The following is a 24,527-nucleotide window of genomic DNA, read 5'->3' on the forward strand; positions in this document are numbered from 1 at the left end:
AAAGATTTGACCCTTAAGGTATCAAAAATGAAAATTTGCTTTTTAGTATTTAAAAATACCAATAATTAGAATTGAGGAATCTTCTCAACAATTACTGCAAAATCAGACATTCAATATTCACCCACCTTTTAGGAGCATCATCTACATTTATTGAAAAACATTATATAGGGGTAGAGAAAGGCTTACACCTCAGAACAACAAAGCATAGAAGGATAGACATGGAGAACATTAATGATTTTAATTATTTTAAGGCCCATTAAAATTAGAGAAAGAGCAAAGCCCTCATAGTGTTAAGGGTTTATTGTTACAGCATCTTACAGTTTACTAGTTCATACTTTTCAACCACAGCAAGTTATTAGCAGTGAAGGGAAGAAGCCTCTGAAGAGGATTTTTATTTCAGTAAGAAAGTGTTAAGAACAAGACAACAATCTAAGTTACAAAAAAAATAATTAGTAGCAAGCGCTAGTTGAGTTAATCAGTTAAAGACAAACTGTGCCCTTAGGAAGCTAAATAAAAAAGCAACAGTAAAGCTTACAGAACTTAGCTCGTACAATTTGCCTTGAAGGCGGAAGATTGGTTCCCTGAAATAGTAAAGAATTATATGTCTTAGTTCAGAAAAAGTTTTAAAAATAAAGTCTATTATTACTTCTTCTCCTTTCAAAACAATGGAAAAAATCTAGAACAGAGGTTTCAATTTGTTCAATAATTGTACCTCTGAATTAAAAAAAACACCCAAAAACATCATTGTTTTGACTTGAAAAGAAATAACAATGTAAATATTCATTATCACATAAAACATAAAAGAAACAGCAAACTGTTGGAGTTAATACAATCTCTGCAGAGCGCTATTAGTCAGAGACAGCTGGCCAGCCCCCAAACACAAAAACTCAAAAGATCAGATCTTCACAGGAATTTACATCTTCTCTTTACCCAATATGAATTTAGGGTGGCAGAGATTAAATCCACCAACTGCCTTCTTTATGAGTTGTCCCTTCACTGTTACCAAGCTGTGCAAATGTGTGAACTAGTCAGCAGCACCAGAAAGCTCATGCAAGTACTCACCATGTTTTAATTTTGGACTGACTGACAAATTCAATGTTAAAATAAGTCAAGAGATAATGCAAGCAAGCACAGGGCACAAAGAGTCAAATTTGTGATGTGGAGCCAGTAGCAGAAATGTTATTTAAAATAAACCAATATGGTCAATTGCAGGGGGGAAAATGGCCAAAAGAAATGCAAATTCACTTCAAAAACATTAAGGCAAAAATGACACAAAACAAAAAGCTGCATCTCAAGCAAAATTTGCATATGATTAATTTGCATTCAAAAAAACAGTCACTCAAGCAATTTTAGTTCAAATTCTTGGTGGGCATGCATACGCTGATTCTCTTATACAATTCCTACCTGATTTCCAACTGTGGTTTTCTTGTGAACCTGACTGCTCCTCTGCTGAGCACTGAGAAAAGGAAAGGAAAGGAGCACTGAAGAAACTCAAGATATTCTCTGTACAAGCAACAAGTAACTAAAATATACACAGGCTTTAAGAAAAATCAACAGCTGAGACAAAGCTAAGATTAAAAACCTAGGTAGTTTAATTCTGGAAAAAAATCCAACCTAGTGGAACTTCCTGTAGCAATTAACAAACTACCAACACCATGTCAGGAAAAGTTCACTGCTGCACTGAATGTGAGTGGTGTGCCTTGGGTGTGCAGAAAAGTTGTGATGAAAATTCACTTATTGAGTACATGCTTACTGAGTAAGTGCTTAATGATTTGAATTCTTACAACAACCTTTTTAGGCAGTCACTCTTATTCTTTTGGTTTCACAAATAAGGTGATGAATTACACAGAAGAGACTCTCCAAAAGTCACTAAGAAATGGAACTCCATATCCCCAACATCATGATGTCATCTAGTCTCATGACCTTGAACTCCACTGGCCGTTCCAGCAATTAATATATTGTCCCAATTCTAGGCTTCTACATGATTTTGACAACTCAGCAGCTCCGCTTTGTTGTCTGGTAGGCATCTCCACAACATGCCAAAATGGAACACCAAAACTCCCTAAAACTCGCATCGTCAATGGCAGTCCATACTGTTATTTCCACATGCTTAGGTCAAAATCCTTGACTCTCCTTTCTCTTACATCTCATATCCAATCATTGGCAAGCATAGTTGTAGTTTAATGTACTTAAACTTTAATATTTTTTGTCAGTCATGGGGCTTGAACTCTGGGCCTGGGTGCTGTCCCTGAGCCTGTCAGTTCAAGGCTACCACCCCACCAGGAGCCGCAGTGCCACTTGCCATTTTCTAGTGGTTAATTGGAGGTAAGTGTCTCAAAGAGTTTAGTGCCCAGGCTGAACCATGGTCCTCAGATCTCAGAAGACATCATCCTATGTGACCCAGATTATTCCCATCCTTCCATGCTCGTTCCTATGATGTCTGTTCTCACTACAGAAGCCACAGTGGAGCCATGTGACTCTTCTGCTCAGAGGCCTCTTTGACCATCTATACTGTTTCCTTCAAATGCAAAGTCTCAAGACCTTCCTCACAAGGTCTTCAAGTCCCAGTCAGCTAGTCCTTACCTTCTGCCCTCTGCTGCCTCTTCTCCTACTCCTCACTCTAGCCTCTGCTTTCTTTTACATCTCCTTAGCACATTCTCACCTCAGAGCCTTGGGACTTGCTTGCTACCTTGAAGATGTTTCATGCTGGTTTCCAACATTCCTTCAAGTCTTTGTTTCCCAGTTTCTCAGACAAGCCTACCTTGACCACTCTTTCCAGTCTTCCCTCCAGGGCTTTCATCTGCCTTATTCAGTTAATTCTGTGCAAGGTGCTTATTTTTTGTGTGCCTGTGTGTTCCCTTCTATTTGATTGAAAGCTTTTGAGGAGAGGTCTGTGTCTCTTTTGTTCACTTTTATATCCCTGGGGCCTACAACGGATCTAGAACATAGCTGACTTCAACAAGTATCTACTGAATGGAAAATCTAATGAAGTGATGCTGCTGTACCCCGTTTTTACAATGAGAAGTGAATTAAAAACCAGATGATACACTGAAAATTTAACCCCAGAGCCTACATGTTCAGATCTTGTTATTTCATCTCTCTCAAAGGACAACGGCTTTATTCTGGTAGAACCATGTATTTACCTAAGAGATATAAGAAAACGTAATATATTTTTGTTTTTCTAGGCAGAGTAACACTACTATCCTCCATCAGATTACTTAAATGGTTTATAGTCACTCTTTTATGAAATAGTAGAGTTGTCTTAAAGAATTGTTAAATGAAAGGCATCACCCAACTGTTTAAAGTTATGGCATGTTATGATTCAGTAGCCAGATAGAAATCAACACCCTATTTGGAACAGTTACTCAACATAGTCACCTTTTATAATCTCAACTGATACAGTTAAGCTGCTGTCTTTGCTCAGACTCATTAAAAACCACCCAGTTGAGGGGGAGCAAGGATAGGAAATGGTGAAATGTGTGTGTGTGTGTGTGTGTGTGTGTGTGTGTGTGTGTGTTTCCATTTTTAATTCAGTAATTTCAGATACTTTCTCTTGCTGTTTGTTTGCTAGTTTTTAAATGCTTACTTCCCTTTATCACTATAAAGTTCTCTCTTTCCAGCTATTACCCTAAAAAAACTAAATCTACAGTTTTCAAGGATTTGTAGGTGAAGGTGTAAAGAGGTGACACTGTGATGGCCAGGAGCCAATGGAACCACACTGCCCTCTGGCTGCTCACAATATCCAACACAGAGCATCTCCTGTGACACTACTCTCCAAATGCTTGAATGGCTGCTCTCTGTGAACGCCTTCCCAGAATCCTCCAGGCTCTGCTCTGTTCTGGGGAATCATTACTGTAGGGTGATTGTGCCTCCTGTGTGTGTTAGTATCTTCATTCCATAGTGTGTCTTAAAGGCTCTTTTAGGGAAATATTTTTAATAAAGCTCTAAAAATGGTGATAACCTCAAAGCTGAAAAAGACCTAGGGGTGTTTGGATTTGTTTGGCTTTTGTTGTTGTTGGTGTTGTTGCTTTGTAAATTATTGAGGACTTATGTCAGGTCCCCTTCAAATCACAAAGAAAAAGACACTGAATACAAAGACCAAAGTTTATGCAGAGTTCAGTCTAAATTGGTTTCTTGGTTTCTGAGCTACAAACGCTACAAGAGGGAGAAAGGAAAAAGCACAGAAAAAGAGAGAGGCAGAAGGGATGAGAGGGTGAGAGAGAAGCAGAGGGAGGATAAAGAGGAGGAAGGGGAAGAGAGAAAAGAGAGAAAGAAAGGAGACAAGGAAAGAGAAGAGGGAAGGAGAGGAGGAGGGGGAGGCATTAGTACAGAGTACAGGAGTGAACTGTTTTTGAGCTTCTTTTTCTTTTCAGAACTGGGTATCAAACCCAGAACCACATACATGGTAGGTTCAGCATGCTAACACTACCACTGACCTACAGCCCCACCCTCTTATGTCTTGTACCCAGTCTCCTTAACATACAAAAATCTTCTAGAACCTTGTTAGAAATGCTAAAGAGAATTTTGCCTCACAAAATTTCCATATACGATGATGCATATTTAGAATCTTTTACTGATAAGACTGTAAATAAAAACATTTAATTGATGAGTCAATCACTGATGTAGAGTTAGAACAAAAACTCAAGGACCATTATTTTATACCCAGAGAATAATCTCTTTGTAGCAACTGGACCCATGAGTTCAAGAATATTGTTATTAATTATGTATGTAGATACTTTAACTTGCTTTGTCAATAATGAAAATAAGCTGTCTACATAGAAAACATCATTCATCAGAAGTGTTCAATATGTTATAAAAACTCAATTAAAAACATTTCAAAGCAGTTAAGAAAGTAGTTGTAAAAGGAAGCATGCAAAAACATATAAGTTCATCTGTGCCCATCAATATATTCTTGGATATAGATATTTAAGTGGTTATCTCTGTGATACTATAAAATGTACACTGTGTCCATCTGACCTGCCAAAATTTTAGTGCACAAACTTGGAAAATGACATAAATGTAACATAGTATAATGCTTGAAATCTGAAGCTTACAATGCATCTACACGAAAGAATGGAGATGTAGCGCAAAACAAATGATAAAGGATAATTTATGTTCAAATCATCAGGAAGATATAATCAAAAGGTGCTTTTGTTTCAAATATGTAATACCCTCTAGCTTCTTATTTTTTGTGTGTAATTGCTATTTATCTTTTTAGGTTTATGCAACAACACAGAAGCCTGTGAAAGGCTCTGCCAGAATGCTATAGTATAAAACCAAATTAGGTTTATGATGGAGACATAATGATTCTAAAAGTTTATAAGAATACAAAATTTTGGAAGGAGGAGGAAAGCAGTAGAATAAGAATAAGAGAAGAACAGAAGAGAAAGAAAACATTTAAAGAGAGAGCCATAATATTACCTGTGCTCACAATTGCTTGCATATTCTCTTCTTTCTTGGTATACATTCATACACAGTAATACACAAAAACAATAGAAGATTGTGCCAAGAAAGTATGAGACTTCTTAACAAGTCTTTTTTTTTTGGCCAGTCCTAGGACTTGAACTCAGGGCCTGGGCACTGTCCTTGGACACTTTTTGCCCAAGGCTAGCACTTTATCACTTGAGCCACAGCACCACTTCTGCCTTTTTCTTAGTATGTGGTACTGAGGAATCGAACTCAGGGCTTCATGCATGCTAGGCAAGCACTCTATCACTAGGCTATGCTCCCAGCCCTCAAGTAAGTCTTATGAGGAGTGATTGTTCTGAATATTCAGTAGAGTATCATCATTTCAATCTGATGCAATTTGATGTTTTTATAGAAAAATTACAAGATTAATTTTAATACAAGACAACAGCCAACTGCATTCCATGAGATAATTAGCAAAAAAAAGAGGTAGTAATGAGCTGTGAAATTATTCCAGCAGAATTGTATAAGGACACACTTATGTTTATAAATGATCTAAACACCATTTAGTATGACAGTTGTATGTTGAGGTCAGTTTTGGAGAATAAGCAGCAGCAGATGGCGTTTTAGTATTCCTTAGCTAGCAAACACCATGATGAAACCATGTTTTATTAAAGTCCTCTTCCCCTGGGCCAGGAAGACCTGGGTTCAATTCCTTGGTACCACATACCTAGAAAAAAGCCAGAAATGGTGCTGAGGCTCAAGTGGTGAGAAAGTCTCAGGACAGCGCTCAGGCCCTGAGCTCAAGCTCAGGACTGGCAAAAAAAAAAAAAGAAAGAAAGAAAAGAAAAGTCCTCTTCCCCAAATGAGCAGGCAGAGGGAAGCAGTCAGTCCAGATCAATTCCCTCAGAAGTTGCAGTCCTGCTCAGACTTCACAATCCACTCATATTCTATTTCCTTTCCATATACTTCCATATCTCCTGTCCTGTGTCTACATTTCATACACGGGCTGTGCTCTGGTCATGTAAGTCTCCACTGCAGTCCAGTCTGCTCTGTGATGGCCAATGATACATTTCGAATCTTGGTGTTGCTAACTGTCTCACCACTGACCATGTTGAATATTAGGCTCATGGGAAATTCATAGGACATATTCATTATATTTTGATGCTAGAATTATCCAGAATGGGACTATAAAGTCTGCAAAGGAAATTTAAATCAAGATGTATATCATGATCGCATATTCAAGTAAGGTACATTTAGGGATAACCCTAAATATAATTACCTAAATATATAAATATATAACCCTGCGTAAAATTACATAAATAGAATGGACTGAACTGGCTGAAGCAGAGAGAGTAGAGAAGAATAATGAAGTGGACAAGTCTGAGTACAGATGATATGATGCCTTAGAAATCATATTAATGAGTTTAGATTGTATGTTAAAGGTAACTGAGAAGCCCAAGGGGAATAACAAAGAGCAGGACAGGAGACAGGGAGATCACTGACTGCAGCAGCCTAGTGAGAGAGGACTAAGTAATAATGATGGTGATATAAATAAACTAAAATACGAAGGAGATAAAAGCAAATAAAGTTAATAAAGAGAGGTACCACAGAGATAGGAGTACAGAATCAAATCAAATTTCTCTGTTGAGCAACGAGTAGTTGGCATCCACAGGGAGTGGAACAAAGGAAGAGGTGAAAAATATAAAGGCACGCAAGGAGTTTAATTTGGGAATACTACATTGAGGCTTTTCTAGGGCACACAAGCAGAGACTAATTCATTAGGAAGCCAAACATGATGCAAGAACCAGGAAAAAGGGCTGGAAGTTTGGCCTAGTGGTAGAAGTGTTTGCCAGGCATGCACAAAGACCCGGGTTCGATTCCTTGATACCACATAAGTAGAAAAAGCTGGAAGCGATGCTGTAGCTCAAGTGGTAGAGCTCTAACCTTGAGAAAGCCCAAGATCAGTGCTGAGGCCCTGAATTCAAACCAGGACTGGCAAAAAAAGAAACCAGGAAAAATATTTTGGAATACAAATCTAGATTACATGGCATCAAAAACAAAAGAAAAACTGGTAACGAAAGCATATAGCAGATGAGATTGGATAGACATAATGTGGTGAATTAGAAAAGAGGTATGGATAATGAAGATCTCTTAAAGAAGACTGAGAAGTAATGATGAGTGGAAAAGGGGGAAACTAGGAAAGACTGGAGGGGAAAGCAATCTGAAGCAAAGAATCAGATGGGTCACTGAAGTGAAGAACTAGAAAAGCTGGACAAGCTCTCCTGACAAACTGTCTTAATAGAGTCATGTAGTAGCAACCAGACTATAGTGAGCTGAAAATTCAAGGAGGTGAGAAAGAAGAATGGAAGAAGCTCAGATTGAACTCAGCTCAGCTCAGCAGAGCCCAGATGTATTGACAAACTTCAGGTCCCTTACACATGCACACTCTATGAGATATACCTAGGTGTGCCTCTATTTCTACTGCATGTTTCTTTTAGAGAGTAGACTTGGAATTAACAGGAATGTCAACACCATATATATCAAGGAATGGGACAGCAAGAGGAGAGAGCCCATCCTCTCTATACTGTAATGGAAGACATTTAAAAAGTTGACTGTACTTTCTGAGCCCTGGGTTCATTTGGTAGTAACTATGCAATTATTTTTTTTCTTCTTTCTTAGTCACAGCTCTAGGCCACCCCAAGCCACCAGTACAGTCAGACCTACTAATGAAGGGTCCTGAGAAATAGAGCTAGATTAATTATGCCACCCAATAAGTGGCTGGAAGATAGATACATCAAGTAAATTAAAACTTCCTCCATTTCATCAGTCACATTTTAACTGTAGCTAATAGCAATGACAGTTAAACTGTAGCTACTAGTAGCTGGTAGCTACAATTATTGCACAATACAGTATAAAATACTCTCATCATCCCAAAAGTTCCACTGCCTAGCACTGCTGTGAAGAAGCTCATTTAGAATACTGAGATCCCCCAAAATACACCTGACCACATGTTGAATATGGCCCCATCCCTTAGATTGAAGCAAAGAGAGAAAACACATTATAGTTCATTTTCCCTACAGGACCTTTAGTGTAGTCTCAGATTAAAATTACATGAGAAATGTTGCAGTCTTGGGAGCCCTGAGAAGAATCATCACGCATCTGCTAAGGTTAAGGAGATTTTTTAAATGATGATTTAAACAATGGACGTGATCATTTATCTGAATAGGTGCTACTATCCATGTCTTTCCAAGCTGCTTAAATCCAGAGTTTTAGCAGATAATGATCCTAGAAAGCAGCCAAACAACAAATTAGAAAACTTGAATATGGCTCAAAAGAACGACCCTGTAATACTCTGATGGCTAAGTTTCAATTCCATAAAAGAAAGAACACTCACGTCCAAAACTAGGAGCTAGCAGGCTAGGAATGTGTCTTAGTGGTAGAGTGCTTGCTTAGAATGCACAGAGTCCTGGGTTCGATTCCTTGGTACCACATACACAGCCAAGGCCAGAAGTGATACGGTAGCTCAAATGACACAGGGCTAGCCCCAAGAAAGCTCAAAGACAGTGCCAAAGCCCTGAGTTAAAGCCAAGGGACTGGCCAAAAAAAAAAAGTAAAACATAAAATAGGAGCTAGAAACATGATCACAATAGAAGACAATTTTCCATTATGGAAAACAAAGGGGAAGGTCATGCTTACTCTGGGATTGGTGGCAAAGTTCAAATATACTGTCTTCCTCAGAGAATCAGAAAGGAGATATAATCAAAGTTACCACACATGGAATTTTCATGGTGTTCATATAACAAGGATCGAAATAAGCACAGTGTATCAGTTCAAGTGTGAGAAAACAGGTGTTGAGGCCTACTACAACAGACTGAAAGACAAGCTAACCTTGGTCTTTTGGTTCCAATATAGAGGTATTATTTTAACAGCTCAGGTCTAGAAGCTCTTCTTCTTAAACCACTGGACTACACACACCTTAGGAACTAGAGGGGAAGACTGTGTCATGGACATATTAGGAAATAGAAGAAAATGATGCTGTGCTCAAAGGTTTGAAAGTTCCTTTCCCAAAACATTCAGCTGACAAGCTTGTCCTACTGAAACATCAAAACTTTTGAGAGGAAAGTGAGTGAAGGAACAAATACCTTCTTTTTCCTAAGTAGCAAAAAAAGTATATTATGTACGACAACAAAATTTAGGTATTTTTTTATTTCAAGAAGGAAAAATGACAAATTAAGGCCCTTAAGTCAGGAGCAGAGTTGGAGTTTTCATGGGAAATAGTGAAATTTTAGGTTCAGATTTTATATTTTAGTTAAAATACCAATCTCTTAGAAGTCAGGAAATTCCAAAGCAAGCTACAGCATGGCTTACTTGGACTATTACACATGGCACATATTTTACGGTCCATGTTTAATAAATGACTGAGAGGTGGGAAAAGAAAAGTCTACATATGCAACATGACAGGATAAATTCTATAGCAAAAAAAGAACTTTTAAGAAGACCCAAACACTATTCTAAAACTGAATATTATAGTAATCTAATTTAGTGGTTTGTTTTCATATTCAAAAATCTAAAACAAAAAAAATCATCCAAGTTGGCAAAAAATATGTAAAATATTAAATACATCACCATTCTACAAATCTGAGAGGTGGTCCGTCTTTTTTGGCAACTATGAGTATCTCATTAAACAATTGCTTGTTTCTACCTCAACCCAGACCCTCATTTTCTGTCTTTGGAACTAAAAATAAAAAAATACTTACATAATTGTCTTCAAATTGGCTTGACTTTTCTTCCTTGATGGAAACAGCATCTCTGCCAACTTTAAAATTTATAGCTACAACCATATTTTTTTAATTTTTAAAAGCACAGAAAATACCACAACCCTTCAAAGTGATTTTGAAATGAACATTTCTTCATCTTCAAAACCATCCTCTGTCATGCTAAAACATACTCCAATCCAGCATACAAATGGAAAGAACATTTACCTCTGGGTCTTAGTACACAAGTTTATCTTCGATAGTGATTATTGGAGGATTGCCAAAGGGAGTTGGGCTTGATCAGTGCAGGCTAGAAGTACATACTGAAATATGCCACTGAACTCTATTAGTACAAACACTAATAATATACTCACAAAAACTATTGTCTTTAGAAACACTATGAGCAACTAAAATATCCAGTGGTGATCTTATTTAAGTTGCTATAAATTTCTTTACAAAGTAAAATAGTCCTAGTCAAAATTCTTGAGTTTGTATGTGTGTGTAAGGAGGAAGGCGGAGGGGAAGAGGGAAGAAAAGGGAGTAGGAGAGGATACAGATTCACTTTTACATACTACAGTTTTCTAAAGAGTTGCCACATAACTACTGTCTTCTGACAGTACTGGCAGGGATTGTGTGTTTCACTGGATACACATACACACACACATACACACACACACACACACACACACACACACACACACACACACACACACGGACATGAAAAGGCTAAATGCTTTGCCAAAATCCTGAGAAAACAATCAAGACTAACTATACACCATTACTTTAACAGAAAGTTTAGCCAGGATAAGAGATAAGAGTTACTGAATTTCTAGAACAGGGTTAACAATGCTTCTTTTTCTTCCAAATGTCATGGGAGCAGTGAATCACTGAAAAACTTAGTAGAAAACTGTGTTTGAAAAGTATTGAATTAGCTACTCAGGAGACCGAGATCTGAGGAGCGCAATTCAAAGCCAACCCAAGCACTAAAGTCTGTGAGACTCTTATCTCCAATTAACCACCAGAAAACCAGAAGTGACACTATTGCTTAAGGGGTAGGGCAGTAGCTTAAGAGATCAGGGACAGTGCCCAAAGTTCAAGGCCCAGAGTTCAAGTCCCATGACTGACAAAAAAAAGTATTAAATTAAAAAATCTGTATGCCTCTGAAAATTCTGAAGTAGAAAATACTAAAATTATAAGTGGGGGAAATAAATTCTAGCCCATTCAAAAAAAAAGAAGATGTGAAGGAGAACGAGAGGAAGGGAAAGAGGAAGGAACAAAGGGAAGGGAGAGAGAGAAGGTAAGGAAAGAAGAGAGGAAGAGAAGAAAGGCAGGGAAAAGAGGGAGGGAAGGGGGAGAGAAGAGAGGGAAGGAAGGAGGGAAGGGAGAAGGGAGAGTGGGAGAGAAAGAGGGAGGGAGTGACAGAGGGTAGAAGGGAGAAAGGGGGAGAAGGGTGAGAAAGGAAGGGGAGAAAAGAGTAAGGGAAGGAAGGAGGGACAGAAGAAAACAGGGAAAGAGGGACAGAGGGAGGGAAAGAGGTCATGGAAAAAGAATATTTTTAAAGGAGTGTGGGGTAAGATTAAAACTGTGAGACTGGTTAGTTACATAATATGTTCAAATTTTTAATCTTTCCAAAGGAATGTTTGCTCTCTCTTCCCCCATGAAACTGAGACAAGGGAGCACAGAAACATCCCTTAAGTGAAGATTTTGTGTCAAGCTTACAACTACCACATTTTAGTAAGAATCCTGACATTTGTAAGCCAAAAAGAAAATCTTAAGAGCAATATTCCTATCATTTCATATGACTAAAGATTTGTCTTTTTAACTTCTCAAAGAAGCAGGTTCTGCAAATAAAGTGCCAGTATAATTTTTACCTATGTCTCCCTATGCTTTTCAACTGTTAAATTCGATCATTTTAATCTTTTATCTTTGCCTTTATTTTTTTTTTTTAGTTTTTTATTTGCTAGTACCAGGGATTGAACTCAGGGCCTGAGCTTGGGCTTTCTGAGGACTAGAACTCTATCACTTGAGCCACTGAACCACTTCCAGTTTTTTTTTCTATGTATGTAGTACCTAGGAATCGAACCCAGACCTTCATCCATGCTAGACGAGCACTCTACCACAAGGCCACACTCCCAGCCCCTTTGTCTTTATTCTTTTCCATGAAAACTAGGGCAGAGTTTGGCACAGGCTATTTGGAGCTTATTGACATTTGGAAGATCTATAAGAAATTCTCAGATTTTTTTTCTAGAGTCTGAAGTCTGTGTAATTTTACAAAAGCAAATGGATCATCAAAATGGCAAGAGTTATGAGGACTAAGAGAGACAGGATAGGTATATGTGAAACACCTGTGTAGCAAAAACCTAGTGGCTAGAGTAGGCAGCTTGGCTAAAAAGGCAATTAGACAAAGGAAAAATATTCACCACTGTTTGGTAACAAGTTTTCCACTAGTACATGACAGAAAACTATGGTACTCCTTAACAGAAACAGACACTGAATGCCAAATATAATTATGCAATCTAGGTACTAGAGAAAAATGAGATAATTTTCTGTTAGGAAAATGGGGCTTCCTCCTCCACTAAAACAGGTCTATTCATTTCTCAGTCTACATTTTGTTTAGATAACCATGGTCTACAAATCTATTTCTTCTAAGTTGGGATGTAATAAGATCACTTAGTTTGATAATCTGTTGCATCTTATTTTTTAATTGTCCCTACTCTTAAACATAAAGCTCAAGTAAAACACCTAAGTTTTATCATATATTTAATATAAAATAGTCTGTATCTTATATACTTGAAATTTAAACCACTTGCACTCCATTTTAAGAGTTAGAATTGAGATTTTTTTAATAACAAAAACTAGTTCTGACCAACCAGCCAGTAGTGAGTTCAGTGTCTTACAAACATCATATGATGAACAATTGACCAACAATAACTAGCCATAATGTATATATGCTAATTTCTGTGAACAGCAATACAGACATAGATGTATATAAATTACATTAAAAAGGAGAATGTTGCATTAAAAAATTGTTCATCCTAACAGATCAAATCTGAGTTTAGTAATGGTCTTTTAAGGCCTTTATAGGCTAATTTAAGAAAGTCTAACTGGCTTAGATCTTGTAAGTTGTATTTAATATTCCAAATTATGTGAGAAATTCTTCCTCAAAATATTTTCCTTTTTAATTATTATCTTTAGGTAGTCATGCAAAGAAGTTGCTGTTTATTCATAAACAATGCAGTTTAGAAATATATCTTAAGCAAATCACCCCTGACAACATTCTCACTCATCCTTCCCCTATCTACCCTCAAAATTTAATGTGCATGTATTCTACTTATCTATGGAAATGCAAATAAACTCTAGGTCATGTAACATTAGTGAGCATCTAAAGCACATATGACTTTATGCACTGCATAATGAAGCCAAGAACAGAGATTTATCAAGAGAATAATAACTGCCCCTGACCCAGGGCCCGGAGAGTGTAGATGCTGTACTGTCAAAAGGTGGTAGAGTTGTAGGAGAAAGTCACAATGTATATGGTAAACAAACCAGTGAAAGGAATGCACATGACAATCAAGCAGTTCACATGCTTACTTTGCAAAGCCAATGAAGTCTTCGTGGTTAGTGTTGATATAGGAGACCTGAATGTCAATCAATAGCAGCACCTATAAGTCAAACAAACAACCTATAAGTCACTTCTGTGACAATCCATTGTAAAAATTTTCCAAACATTCATTTTCATACTTGCCTGCAGATTATCAGTTTTAATTTCTAAAGTGGTCTTTGAATTAGAATACAAATTACATAATTTTTGTTCATTACTCATAGTTCAGACTCTGAGTCTACATGAAGAGTAGTGAGAACATTCCATGAAGCATTGTAGTTTATAACTACTTCTTTGCTAACAAATAGCCTAGAATGCTATTTGTTTAGAATCCTCTAAAATGCAGCCATAATGTTAAAAAAAAAAGGGGGGGACAAGCATGGCAACAACATGGGGCTTTTGTTTTTCCTCTCCTTTTCTTTAATCTCACTCTGGACAACCAGAAGAAGCACCTTACCAATCAATTATGAAAGTCCATCTATGAATAAATATGAAACCTCCTTCTGATCAGCCTCCTTCTGATCAAACCAAAACATCAAGTCAACCCAGCTGGGCGGGTAGTACACACCTAGAATCTTAGCACTCCAGAAACAGAGGTAGCAGAATTGAGAGTTTGGGATCATCCAAGTTCCACATAGCAAGTTCCAGACTAGCCTTGCAAAGCCTGTCTTTATTTAGAAGAAATATAGCAGCTGAGTCTCCGTACTTTCCAACTACATTAGCACTCATTGTTCTCTGTCATCTTTCTCTGTAATCCTTAGTAGTACTATAAGCACACAGCAGATTTATCATTTACATAGTTGGTACAGAGGTTTCATCACTGCTACCCACGGTTCTATCCCCAGAGCTTAGACCTGTGCCTGGAAGAAGAACACAGGAATATGGTAGTCCATAAACTGAAAAAAAAAATATTCCAGAGATCTTCAAAACTTAATTCCTCTTCCTGCATTTACTTTGTTTTCTCAGTGCGTCATCATTTTTTTCTAGTATGCTAGGGTTTGCTGATAGGCAAAATCATTGAAAAATTGTTGTCTGAACAACTCCAGAACACCATCCTTTTACTCTGTTCAGCGAGCTTTCGATGACCGTAAGGAGCACATTAAACAATTGGTATTCACAGGTATGTAGTTCTAAAGAGACCACCTTTGCAGAAAAACTGTGAATGCTCAAGATGGCTAAGACTTGGCACTACATTGCAGACACATGAGTCACTTTTCTCAGAAGGCTTCCCAACGTTCACTGAAGACATACCTCCTGTTCAACTAATGACATACCACCTTTTCAACCTATCTAAAATCTTGCTTTACTGCTCAACCACATTTTTGCTTGGGAAAAGTATCCTAACTTTTACCTTTCTTTTTGAAAAGCAGATTTACACGAAATTACAGGCAGAGCAACATTCCACAGAGCCTACAATGATTTAAACACAACTGGTGAGAATGCTGTGTGTGTCTTTGCATCACCTGAGCTGTGTGATGCACAGAGGAGCATACAACTTCTATCTTTGAAACTTTTTGGTTACTCTTTAAAACTGTGCAGTGATCAAAGCCTCATGTAACAAGTAACAACAACAACGCACACTATGCCTGCCTTGGCATTCACTTCTTTGGGGTGGAAAACACTTGAAGGTACAGGCAACAGGAAATTATTTTTTGAATAGGGCTGTAACAAACACAAAAAATAATAACTGCCAATGGCATAAGATTAAAATGCCCCTACACAATAAAGAGAAAAAAATGACCAAAGTGAACAGATAACCTACAGCATGAGGAAAAATTCTTTGCCACCTATTTCTCTGATAAGGGATTAATACTTAGCATGTATCAAAAGCTCCAAAGAACAAATAATCCAATCAGTAAAGGGACAAATGAATTGAACAGGCAGCTCTCAAATCCAAATAGCTAACAATTACATGATGTATACTTTCAGGCTGCCTCCCTTCACTGAAGGTAAATTTTCATCACTAGAGTCTCTATGGGAGTGTTTATTGGCATACTTATTCAGTGCCACACAGTGGCACTGCCTGGGAAAACCATCACCAAATTCCATCCCCCTTCCTTCTGCCCCATCACTGGCTCAATCATGCTGTGACTCTCCATCTTTCCAGGCCCTCATACGTGTATTATACTCTAAGGGTTTCTTTTTGGCATTTCCCAGAATTGTGTTTAATACTTCTCTAACTTTCAGTCTAGTATTTCCTTCCCCCACAGGACTACAAGACACAGGCAGGGCTGGCATTCCTCTCAGTTCCTATTTTACTTCCTGACCCTAACACACTATACTTAATAGGTGCCTAATAAATGTTTCTGGCTTTAATTTTGTAAGTATCCAGACCAACCTTGAAGAATGATTTGTTTTAAAGGAATCAAGACATGTGGCCACTTATTATGAATTCCTATTCAGTATCTCCTCCTATGTGACACTGAGGCTTTGCTATGGTGGCTAACCTCAACCATCTTCTGACCAGTTCTCACTGAGAGTTACAACAGAACTTTCCTTAAAAAGACTGACCCCACTCCCACTACTAAAAATAAAGGCAAGGGATGGGGGCTATTGGATAAATCCATAGTTTTTTATATTATTGGATATAATTTTATCTCTTAAAGAGAACTAAGGAGTTAGAAGGAATAATTATTATTAGCTTAACCATTATATCGTCTCTCCTCTCCCAACAAGAAAAACTAGATTCTGTTAAATATTATGTTCCCTAAACTATTTGGCCAAGAATTTTACAAACTGTAACATTTAAATACAAATAAGTAATTGGCAACATAAGAAAGTATCTACGTAATTCTTAACACAACCAACCAAAGGTTGTCATGAGTAACTTGGCCATTCACACACATTAATTTGGACTGCAGGGTAGGAAAACAGTGGAAAAAAATAAAAAGCTATGGCTGTTTTCATTCATATTCCTGGAAACTGGGAGTCTGTGTTCACCCTAGGAAAGGGGCCAGGTCACATGTGAGGGATAAGAAAGAAAACACTATTTTCTCCTCTCATTTTTTCACTTTCCCAGAGTTTCTGCCTGTACTTTCAGGCAGAGTTACTAAGGATTTAATTGAATAAAAGTAAAGCTTCTCTTGATAGCCGTAATCACCCCTCCAAGTCAATTACTTCAATACACCACTGCATGTGTGGAAACAACTAGAATAGCCAGTGCACATAGATGCTCCAAACACTTTCAAGAAAAACAACTCACAGATGTGTGATTTCTTATGTTGAACTTTGAAGATTTTGCCCCAGTTTTCTGAGAAATATCTAATAATTTGTTTTCGTTTCTTACCAAAAAAAGAAGGGGCAGAACCTATAAGAATAAGAATGCCTAGAAGCACTTTAGAGTTCACAGAAGTGCTGGAAAACAGACCACTATTTGATCAGATACTTCACCCAAAGTCCAGAATCCAAATGCAAGATCTACCCAGAATGACATGCTTCTAGAGGCAGTTGATAGCTGACAGAGCAGGCTGAGATTCACTCAAATTTCCTTAAACATCTGCCCCATTTCTAATCCCTAGTTTGGGGAATGGATTAATTAAATTATCACAGTTATAGCTGGAAGACACTTCCCCTCAAAATAAGAAAAGGCAGTTCTTTCTTATTTGTACATGGATCAGAACATTATGAAGGGTAACACCAAAAGCAATTAAAATTAAGAACTATGATCTATACTTGAATTACTTCATTTCTTACAAAATGTCTGTGAGTTAATTACCATAACTACTTCAAGAATGAAGGATTTGAATGGATGGCCTGGTCATAGGTTACACAGAAATTAAATGGTAGACTTGGGTTCAATGTCAAATTCTCTGAAATCTAAGACCACAATCTTAATGATGCTATGGGAATTCTCCTTGACATGGCCACAGCATATGTCATTTTAGTCAAAACAAAACCTCTGAAACATGGAACATACAGAATTTAACCAATTTAGAGACAAATAATAAACATACTATTTTCTCAATATTAATTTTATATAGGCTCCCTAAGAGTTAAATAGTTGATAGCATCATCTGAATATTAAACACTAAAATAGCTGATTTACTCAAGATCAAGTATGCAATTTATTTTTAAGATCTTGGTGTTTTATTGATCCAGCAATGTCAGTGGCATTAGACATGGGCGGACACTACTTTGAGGATATGGACCTTGCCCCAGGCTTGATTTTACTGCAGGAGTTAACACTGGTATGTCATCTCTACTAAATCTGTTGTTCTTTGTTTCTTTTTTTCTTTTGCCAGTCCTGTGGCTGAATTCAGGGCCTTAGCACTGTCCTTGGGCTTTTTTTCTCAATGCTAGCGGTCTGCCACCTGAACCACAGCACCACTTCCAGCTTTTTTCTATGTATGTGGTACGGAGGAATCAAACTCTGGTCTTTGTGCATACTAGGCAAGCAATCTACCACTAGGCCAAACTCCTGACCCTTGTTTTTCTACTTTTAGTTAGCTATCCAAGTATGAATGTTAGAGAAGTGAATATTATAAACACAATGATTAGAAGGGAGTAACAAAGAGCCCCTCAGCTCAAGCAGAGCAACAGTTATCACACTGCATCACATACAAAGCTCTCTGTTTGATGGCCTCCAACTTGCCAACCCTTCATTTCCCCATCTGCTTTGCAATCTCATAAACTATCCATACATGCATCCCTTTTTCCAACATGTTTTTTTTTCTCTTTTCATTGTTTAGCCTTTTTTTCTCCATTTCTCCCTTTCTCTTTTCAACTCTCCTGAGAACCACAGAAGCTAGAAAAACTAACTCATGGAGACTCTCAGAGGCCATATAAACCAACATCCCAATACTTGCACATCAGAAAACAGTCCAAAGAAGTGACTGGCACAAGAACACGCTGTTATTTTCTGGAAAGTCAATGATGCATGTCCAGCTTCGCTCAACATCACACTAGCAACTATGTCATGGAAGGGAAGAAAAATCTGAAAGCCTTTGTATTTTCCCTCATTACTAAGGAAAAATCCATTTGAATCTAATAGGATGTTATTATTTTTACACAGTTCTTTATGTATTAAGTGAATTAGATATACTTAAAAATAATATTTCAACCAAGACGAGTGGGGGGGTGGGGAGGACGTTAATGGGTACCAAGACATGTGAAAGGGTATCAATGTATGTGAATTAATGCACCTTCTATCTGGCAAATATCATGTAACCCTTTTATTAATTACAATAAAAAATTAAAAAAAAAATAAAATTTATAGAAGAAAAAAAATAATAATATTTCCAGAACATAAAGGCTAAGCTTTAATTTCATGGCCACTCCTTACAAACAATATACACTTTAAAATCGCAATGTGCAAAAGATCGCTTCTTAAATGTGTTTTTCTTTCTTTCTTTCTTCTTTTAACCTGGTCTTGGGGCTTGAATTAGGGGCCTGAACACAGTCCTTGGGCTTTCTCAAGTTTGGCACTCTACCCCTTGAGCCACAGCACCACTTCCAGCTTTTCTTGTTGTTTATGTGGTACTGAGAAATTGAATTTAGGGCTTCATGCATGCTAGGCAAGCACTCTACCACTAGGCCACGCTCCTGGCCCTTGAATGTGTTTTTCAGTCACAGGCTGATAGAAAGCTGTTACTGTCCTCCACAGTTAAAAAAAAAATTGATTTGGTGTTTTCTGTGTAACATTTTAGCTCTCTATGTTTGCTTGTTAAAAATTAAGAACTCCTGGGCCAGGAGTTGGTGTCTCATGACTGTAATGACTGTAATCATAGCTGCTCAGGAGGCTGAGCCCTGAAGAATTGCCATTCAAAGTCAACCCAGGCAGAAAATTCTGTAAGACTCCATCTCCAAAATAAGCAAAAAGAAGCCAGGCTGGAGGTATGACTCAAGTGGAATAGTGCCAATGCCATCTGAGCAAGTCAAAGTGTAAAGCCATGAATTCAAAGCCTAGTACCACAAAAAAATAAAAGGTTATGATTTTTCAAAATGAGATATGTAAATGCTAGGCTTGATGCACAGGATTTTCATGCTTTCAAATTTCATTCTTCTAAACTGTCTTTTTTTAAAAACATTTTGACCTGGATAAAATATTTAGATAGTTACACTGTTATAATTCATATCAAAGTAGCAGAAACAACTGTATCTTTTTCCATGAAACGTTAGGCCAACTGCTGTACACTACCAACATGGATAACCTTTCACTCTCACAAGAGCTCTGTCTACCAGGAAAGTCCTCTTACCTGATCTTTTGTCTTCCCTTCACGATCACGAATGTGGTTAGCAACAATTCTTTCTGTTTCCTCACAAAGTCTGGGGAAGTTTGCCAGCTGTCAAGAAAACAGGTCTCAATATTAATACACTACTTGAAACACAGAAAGAAAGAAAGAAAGAAAGAAAGAAAGAAAGAAAGAAAGAAAGAAAGAAAGAAAGAAAGAAAGAAAGAAGAGAGAGAGAGAGAGAGAGAAAGAAAGAAAGAAAGAAAGAAAGAGAGAGAGAGAGAGAGAGAGAGAGAGAGAAAGAAAGAAAGAAAGAAAGAAAGAAAGAAAGAGGGAAAGAAAGAAAGAGAGAGAAAGAAAGAAAGAAGGAAAGAAAGAGAGAAAGAAAGAAGGAAAGAAAGAGAGAAAGAGGGAAAGCAAGCAAGTAGGAAAGAAGCAGAGATACATTATGGTATCTTACAGAAGCTAGTCACTACAATTCTAAAACAATGGCTAAATATTTTGAATTACTGCAAAGAGTAGCAGAGTAATAGAACAGACTATGTAAACCACAATCCTTTGGCAATTCCATCATCTCATAACCAACAGAACTATTCCCTAGAAGCAGAGAAGGACCTTAGACACTGTCTAGCCTTTGCTCTGCAGAGCTGGCACTCAAAATCCCAAGGAAAAGCAGATGGAAAAGAGGATGAGGAGTGGAGTAATTGGTAAGAGTAGTACTTCTCATGTCCAGGCTGTGTGCTCAGCATGCTGTGAATCATCCCTTTTCAATATCCCTAACAATCAGAAGAAACTGATGTAACTATGTCCTATCTATGGAAGAGTGAATCACTGAAAGCTTAAGTAATTTCACCAAGACCTAATCATAAACGGTAAGCCTGTGGTTTCAACTCAATTCTAAGACTCCAGAGCCTACAGCCCATGACCCTTTGATCAGGATTCATTCTATGAGCCATACATAGACTGATTTAACTTTTAAAATTCTTCTAATAGATGTGTAAGTGCATATATTTTGTAAGACTCTAGAAATATGTGTCAATTACTTGCCCCATCTAAAATATGAACCAACTATTCAAATCATAACTTGCCAAACAGAGTCAATTAATTACAACTGTTTCCAGTCTCAGACAAAAGGAGCAGGGTGATATGAGGATCAGATGAAAGTGTGCAAGTGAGGTTGTGTGGAGAAGGGAATTGGCCAAGTACAATGGGAGAACAGTGAGTAGTGAGAGAAACTAACTCAGGTCAGAGCTGAGATGAAAAAGATGGGCGTGAGGCAAAGCTGAGGAGGTACACAGGCAACAATCCGTCAACTCCTCAAGGCCTACTAAAATAATTCTGGTGGAAAATGACAGTGACTTTGGCTGGAATGGCAGCAGGAGAAATGGGAAAAAAAGCACATCCATAGTTTTCTCCAGGCAAATGATTATAAATTATGATAGGAAAGCACATTCCACAAAAAAAAGAATAATGCTAATATCTCAATGATATGGGCAAATAGCATGATTTCACTCATAAATGGTCAATTCTCAGATGGAAAACATGAAACTGGAAAAGTAACCAAAATAATATAGCTTGCAGCAAAGTGCTCCAAGTATTTTTGTAAAATGACAGGCCAAAGTAGACTGAAACTAGTTTAAACTTGTTGAAGAAATGTCAATGAGACTCTTTCTGGAAAGCAGTTTGGCAATCTGTAGCAAGAATCTCAGATGCCCACAAAGCATATGCGCACACGTATTTCAACCTAATTGCTTCATGACAGTCTGAGCTGAAATGATCAATGATAAAGCACTGATCACAGCACCAAGTATCCAATGGTGTGAAATAGACTAAAGTAGATTCGCCTATGGAATGTAGTCATTTCAAATCACATTTTCAAATATTACTGAGTAAGACAGTAAAGTGTCTACTATATTATCCAAAAAGAAAAAATCAAACTATTAAACATATGATGGAACACAAGCACATACACGCGCGCGCGCACACACACACACACACACACACTAAAATTTTCAATACTATAGCTTAAGAATCTCCCAAAGTAAAACTAGAATATTTATTTCCCTAAACTTGTAGGAAGCTAGAAAAATACCTGAGCAGCAGCTGTCCTATGTTCTCCAGGGTTGCTGCGACCCCGCTCTCTAGCTTTCATGAAATATATAGAGTTTCCTACAAACACGATCACAAAATCACCTTTTCCTTGTGGTGTCAGTTTATCGTCTGCACAAAGATTTATTCAAAACTACCCAATGTTACTCATGACACCTCCTTCAAGTATGTGTAATGTTTCTTCTGTGTGCTTTCCAACATTTCCTACAATGTATACGGGATATTTCTGTAACAGTATGTATTACCAAACACAGAAACCTAGATACCATCATCACCGCCCTTTCATGAGCTTTCCAATCCCTCATTGAGGAATGAAACTAAGCTTACTTGCAGGTGTATTTCTACAAATGATTGAAAGGTGCAATAATTTTGAAGCTTCCACATCCAATTTCAAGAGCATTCCATGAGGCAAGATCTATCACCTCAGAACCCCATTTGACACTGAGAATATTCAGAGGTATAGGAAATCCTTCAGAGAGAAGGAGCCTTAGCTGATAACTGCCTCAATGCCAGGCTTTCACACCCGGGGCCAGGTGGTCATTTATCTTGCTAGCCTGAACCAAGCCCCCAGAGCAATGGTTTCTCCCTGGCACTCACACCATCTTAGCTATTCAAGAATGCTGGAACATCAGGAGCTGTTGCAGAATCTCGGCTGCAGAAAAGTGAGGGCGCAGAGAGCAGTGGTCTACGAAGAGGACTGGGATGGTTTCAGCAGCATTCAGGGGACAAATTACAGCACAAGGTTATTTTTAAAACCACCAAATGGTGGCAATATAAATGTTTATGCAGAAACTAAATACTTGACAGCTGAAAGACCCCAGGCCAGTGCATGGCCATCATTAAGTCAGGGAAAGGCCAAAATGACAAAAGTATCCCATGAAATGGAGTCATTTAAAAACATTTCCAATCTACTGTCCTTGGCAAGAGGATCAGACAGCTGTGTGAGTGTGTGTGCATGTGTTTTCAAACTTACCATCCCTTGACTCAGTTTACCAGGAAAGTAATCAATGATAGTCCATAAATAAAGTCAGGCACTGGAGCTCACACCAGTAATCCTAGCTAATTGGGAGGGTGAGATGTGAGGGTCAAAGTGCAGAGCCAACCAAGGCAGGCCGAAAAGTCCATGAGATTCTTATATCTGATAAACGATTAAAAAGACAGAAGTGGTCGTGTATCTCAAATGGAAGGGCACCAGTCTCAAGTGGAAAAGCAAAGGGAGAGAATAAGACCATGAGTTTAAGCCCTACAACCAGAACAGGGGGAGTGGGAGGGGGAGAGAGGAAGTGAGGGGGAGAGAGGGGGAGAGGGAGATGAAGAGGCAGAGACAGAGGGAGAGACAGAGAGTCAGAGAGAGAGAAAGAGAGACAGACAGACAGACAGACAGAAACACTGTACCATGGAGAAGCAGAAGAAAGACCACTGAAGACACTAAGCAGTGTAAACTTGAGTGTTACTGAAAGATGGTATCATAATATATATTTCTTAGCTGGCTGATCTAGAAAGGGTTATGGGAATGTAAAACTTAAGAATATTGGCTTTAATTGATGGTTCTTAAAATGTGAAGCTTAATTCTTCTTAAAATACATACAGGAAGAGAAGGAAGTTCTACTGTAATTCAAAATAATTTCTAATGAACTCTTATACCCCTCCTTTTCATTAGCTCATTCCATAGTAGTCATTGCATGGTTTCTGTGACCTTTTTTGTTTTTGTTTTTGTTTTATTTTCGGGGTAATGCATAGAGTGGGTTACAGTTACATTCTCCAGATAGCAGGTGCATTACTTCTCACACATGGTTTCTATGACCTTTTGCTTTGCTTGCCAGTTGATGTCACTCTCACTATTGTTGCTCAGTTCAATCTCTCTTTTCTATAGTATGGTCCAAATTTAAGATTCAATTAAACTTTCTTCAGTCATTTAAATCTGTAACTCAGTTTTGTTCTGGACATTGAATTAAAATCTTATAATGTTATTTCTGTTCTGAACACTGATTTATTTCAGGTGCTGGAGCAATTGTCCATATGCAGCATTACATACTGCTTTCAAAAAAGCTTTTTTTCTCCCTATGGCACAAGAGAAATCCACTTTTCACAGTAGATCTTATTTGGATGAGGTTTCAAACATAGACTTACTTCAAGTACTAGAATAAGCTTATACATGTGCATTTTGCTTTCCTAAGAATAGTTACAGAAAACTATGATTATAACAATGTGGTTTGGGTAGGTTTTTTTCAGTAAGTTGTTGAAATTCTAATCATGACTGCCTAAATACACTGATGACCTAAAAGATACCATCATTAAACTTTTAACCTCTATTATTTAACTATTTGATAAATTCATTCATATATGACCAAGGAACTAAGGCTTTGCTGTTGGTTATAATAATTTTCTATTCCTTAATTCATATATTAGTCAACTGCCTTCAGCCAGCTCTGTGCTCAGTACTTATCATAGTATCTGACATTTAAAATCTTAACAGCTTGAGTG

The 24,527-nt window shown here is 37.7% G+C and overlaps 1 protein-coding gene across 8 annotated transcripts in view; it reads right to left on the minus strand.

The window, feature by feature from the left end:
• Nucleotides 1–24,527, minus strand: part of Dnm3 (dynamin 3) — a 485,204-nt gene that overhangs the window by 278,738 nt on the left and 181,939 nt on the right. For 6 of the 8 annotated variants that reach the window (XR_016536837.1, XM_090340431.1, XM_090340434.1 and 3 more), the window contains 4 exons: nt 19,959–20,045; nt 13,755–13,825; nt 1,405–1,456; nt 552–581 (listed from right to left, as the gene is read on the minus strand). Coding sequence is in view for 7 of the 8 variants with exons in the window: in XM_090340431.1 (XP_090196557.1) it covers nt 552–581; nt 1,405–1,456; nt 13,755–13,825; nt 19,959–20,045 (240 nt within the window). In the remaining variant the exon portion in view is untranslated. The remainder of the gene's footprint in view (nt 1–551; nt 582–1,404; nt 1,457–13,754; nt 13,826–19,958; nt 20,046–24,527) is intronic. The other 2 variants (XM_090340430.1, XM_090340435.1) reach the window with 1 other exon arrangement.

This window comes from Megascapheus bottae, chromosome 10, assembly GCF_031878675.1.
Source record: "Megascapheus bottae isolate mThoBot1 chromosome 10, mThoBot2.hap1, whole genome shotgun sequence".
Lineage (NCBI taxonomy): Eukaryota > Metazoa > Chordata > Mammalia > Rodentia > Geomyidae > Megascapheus > Megascapheus bottae.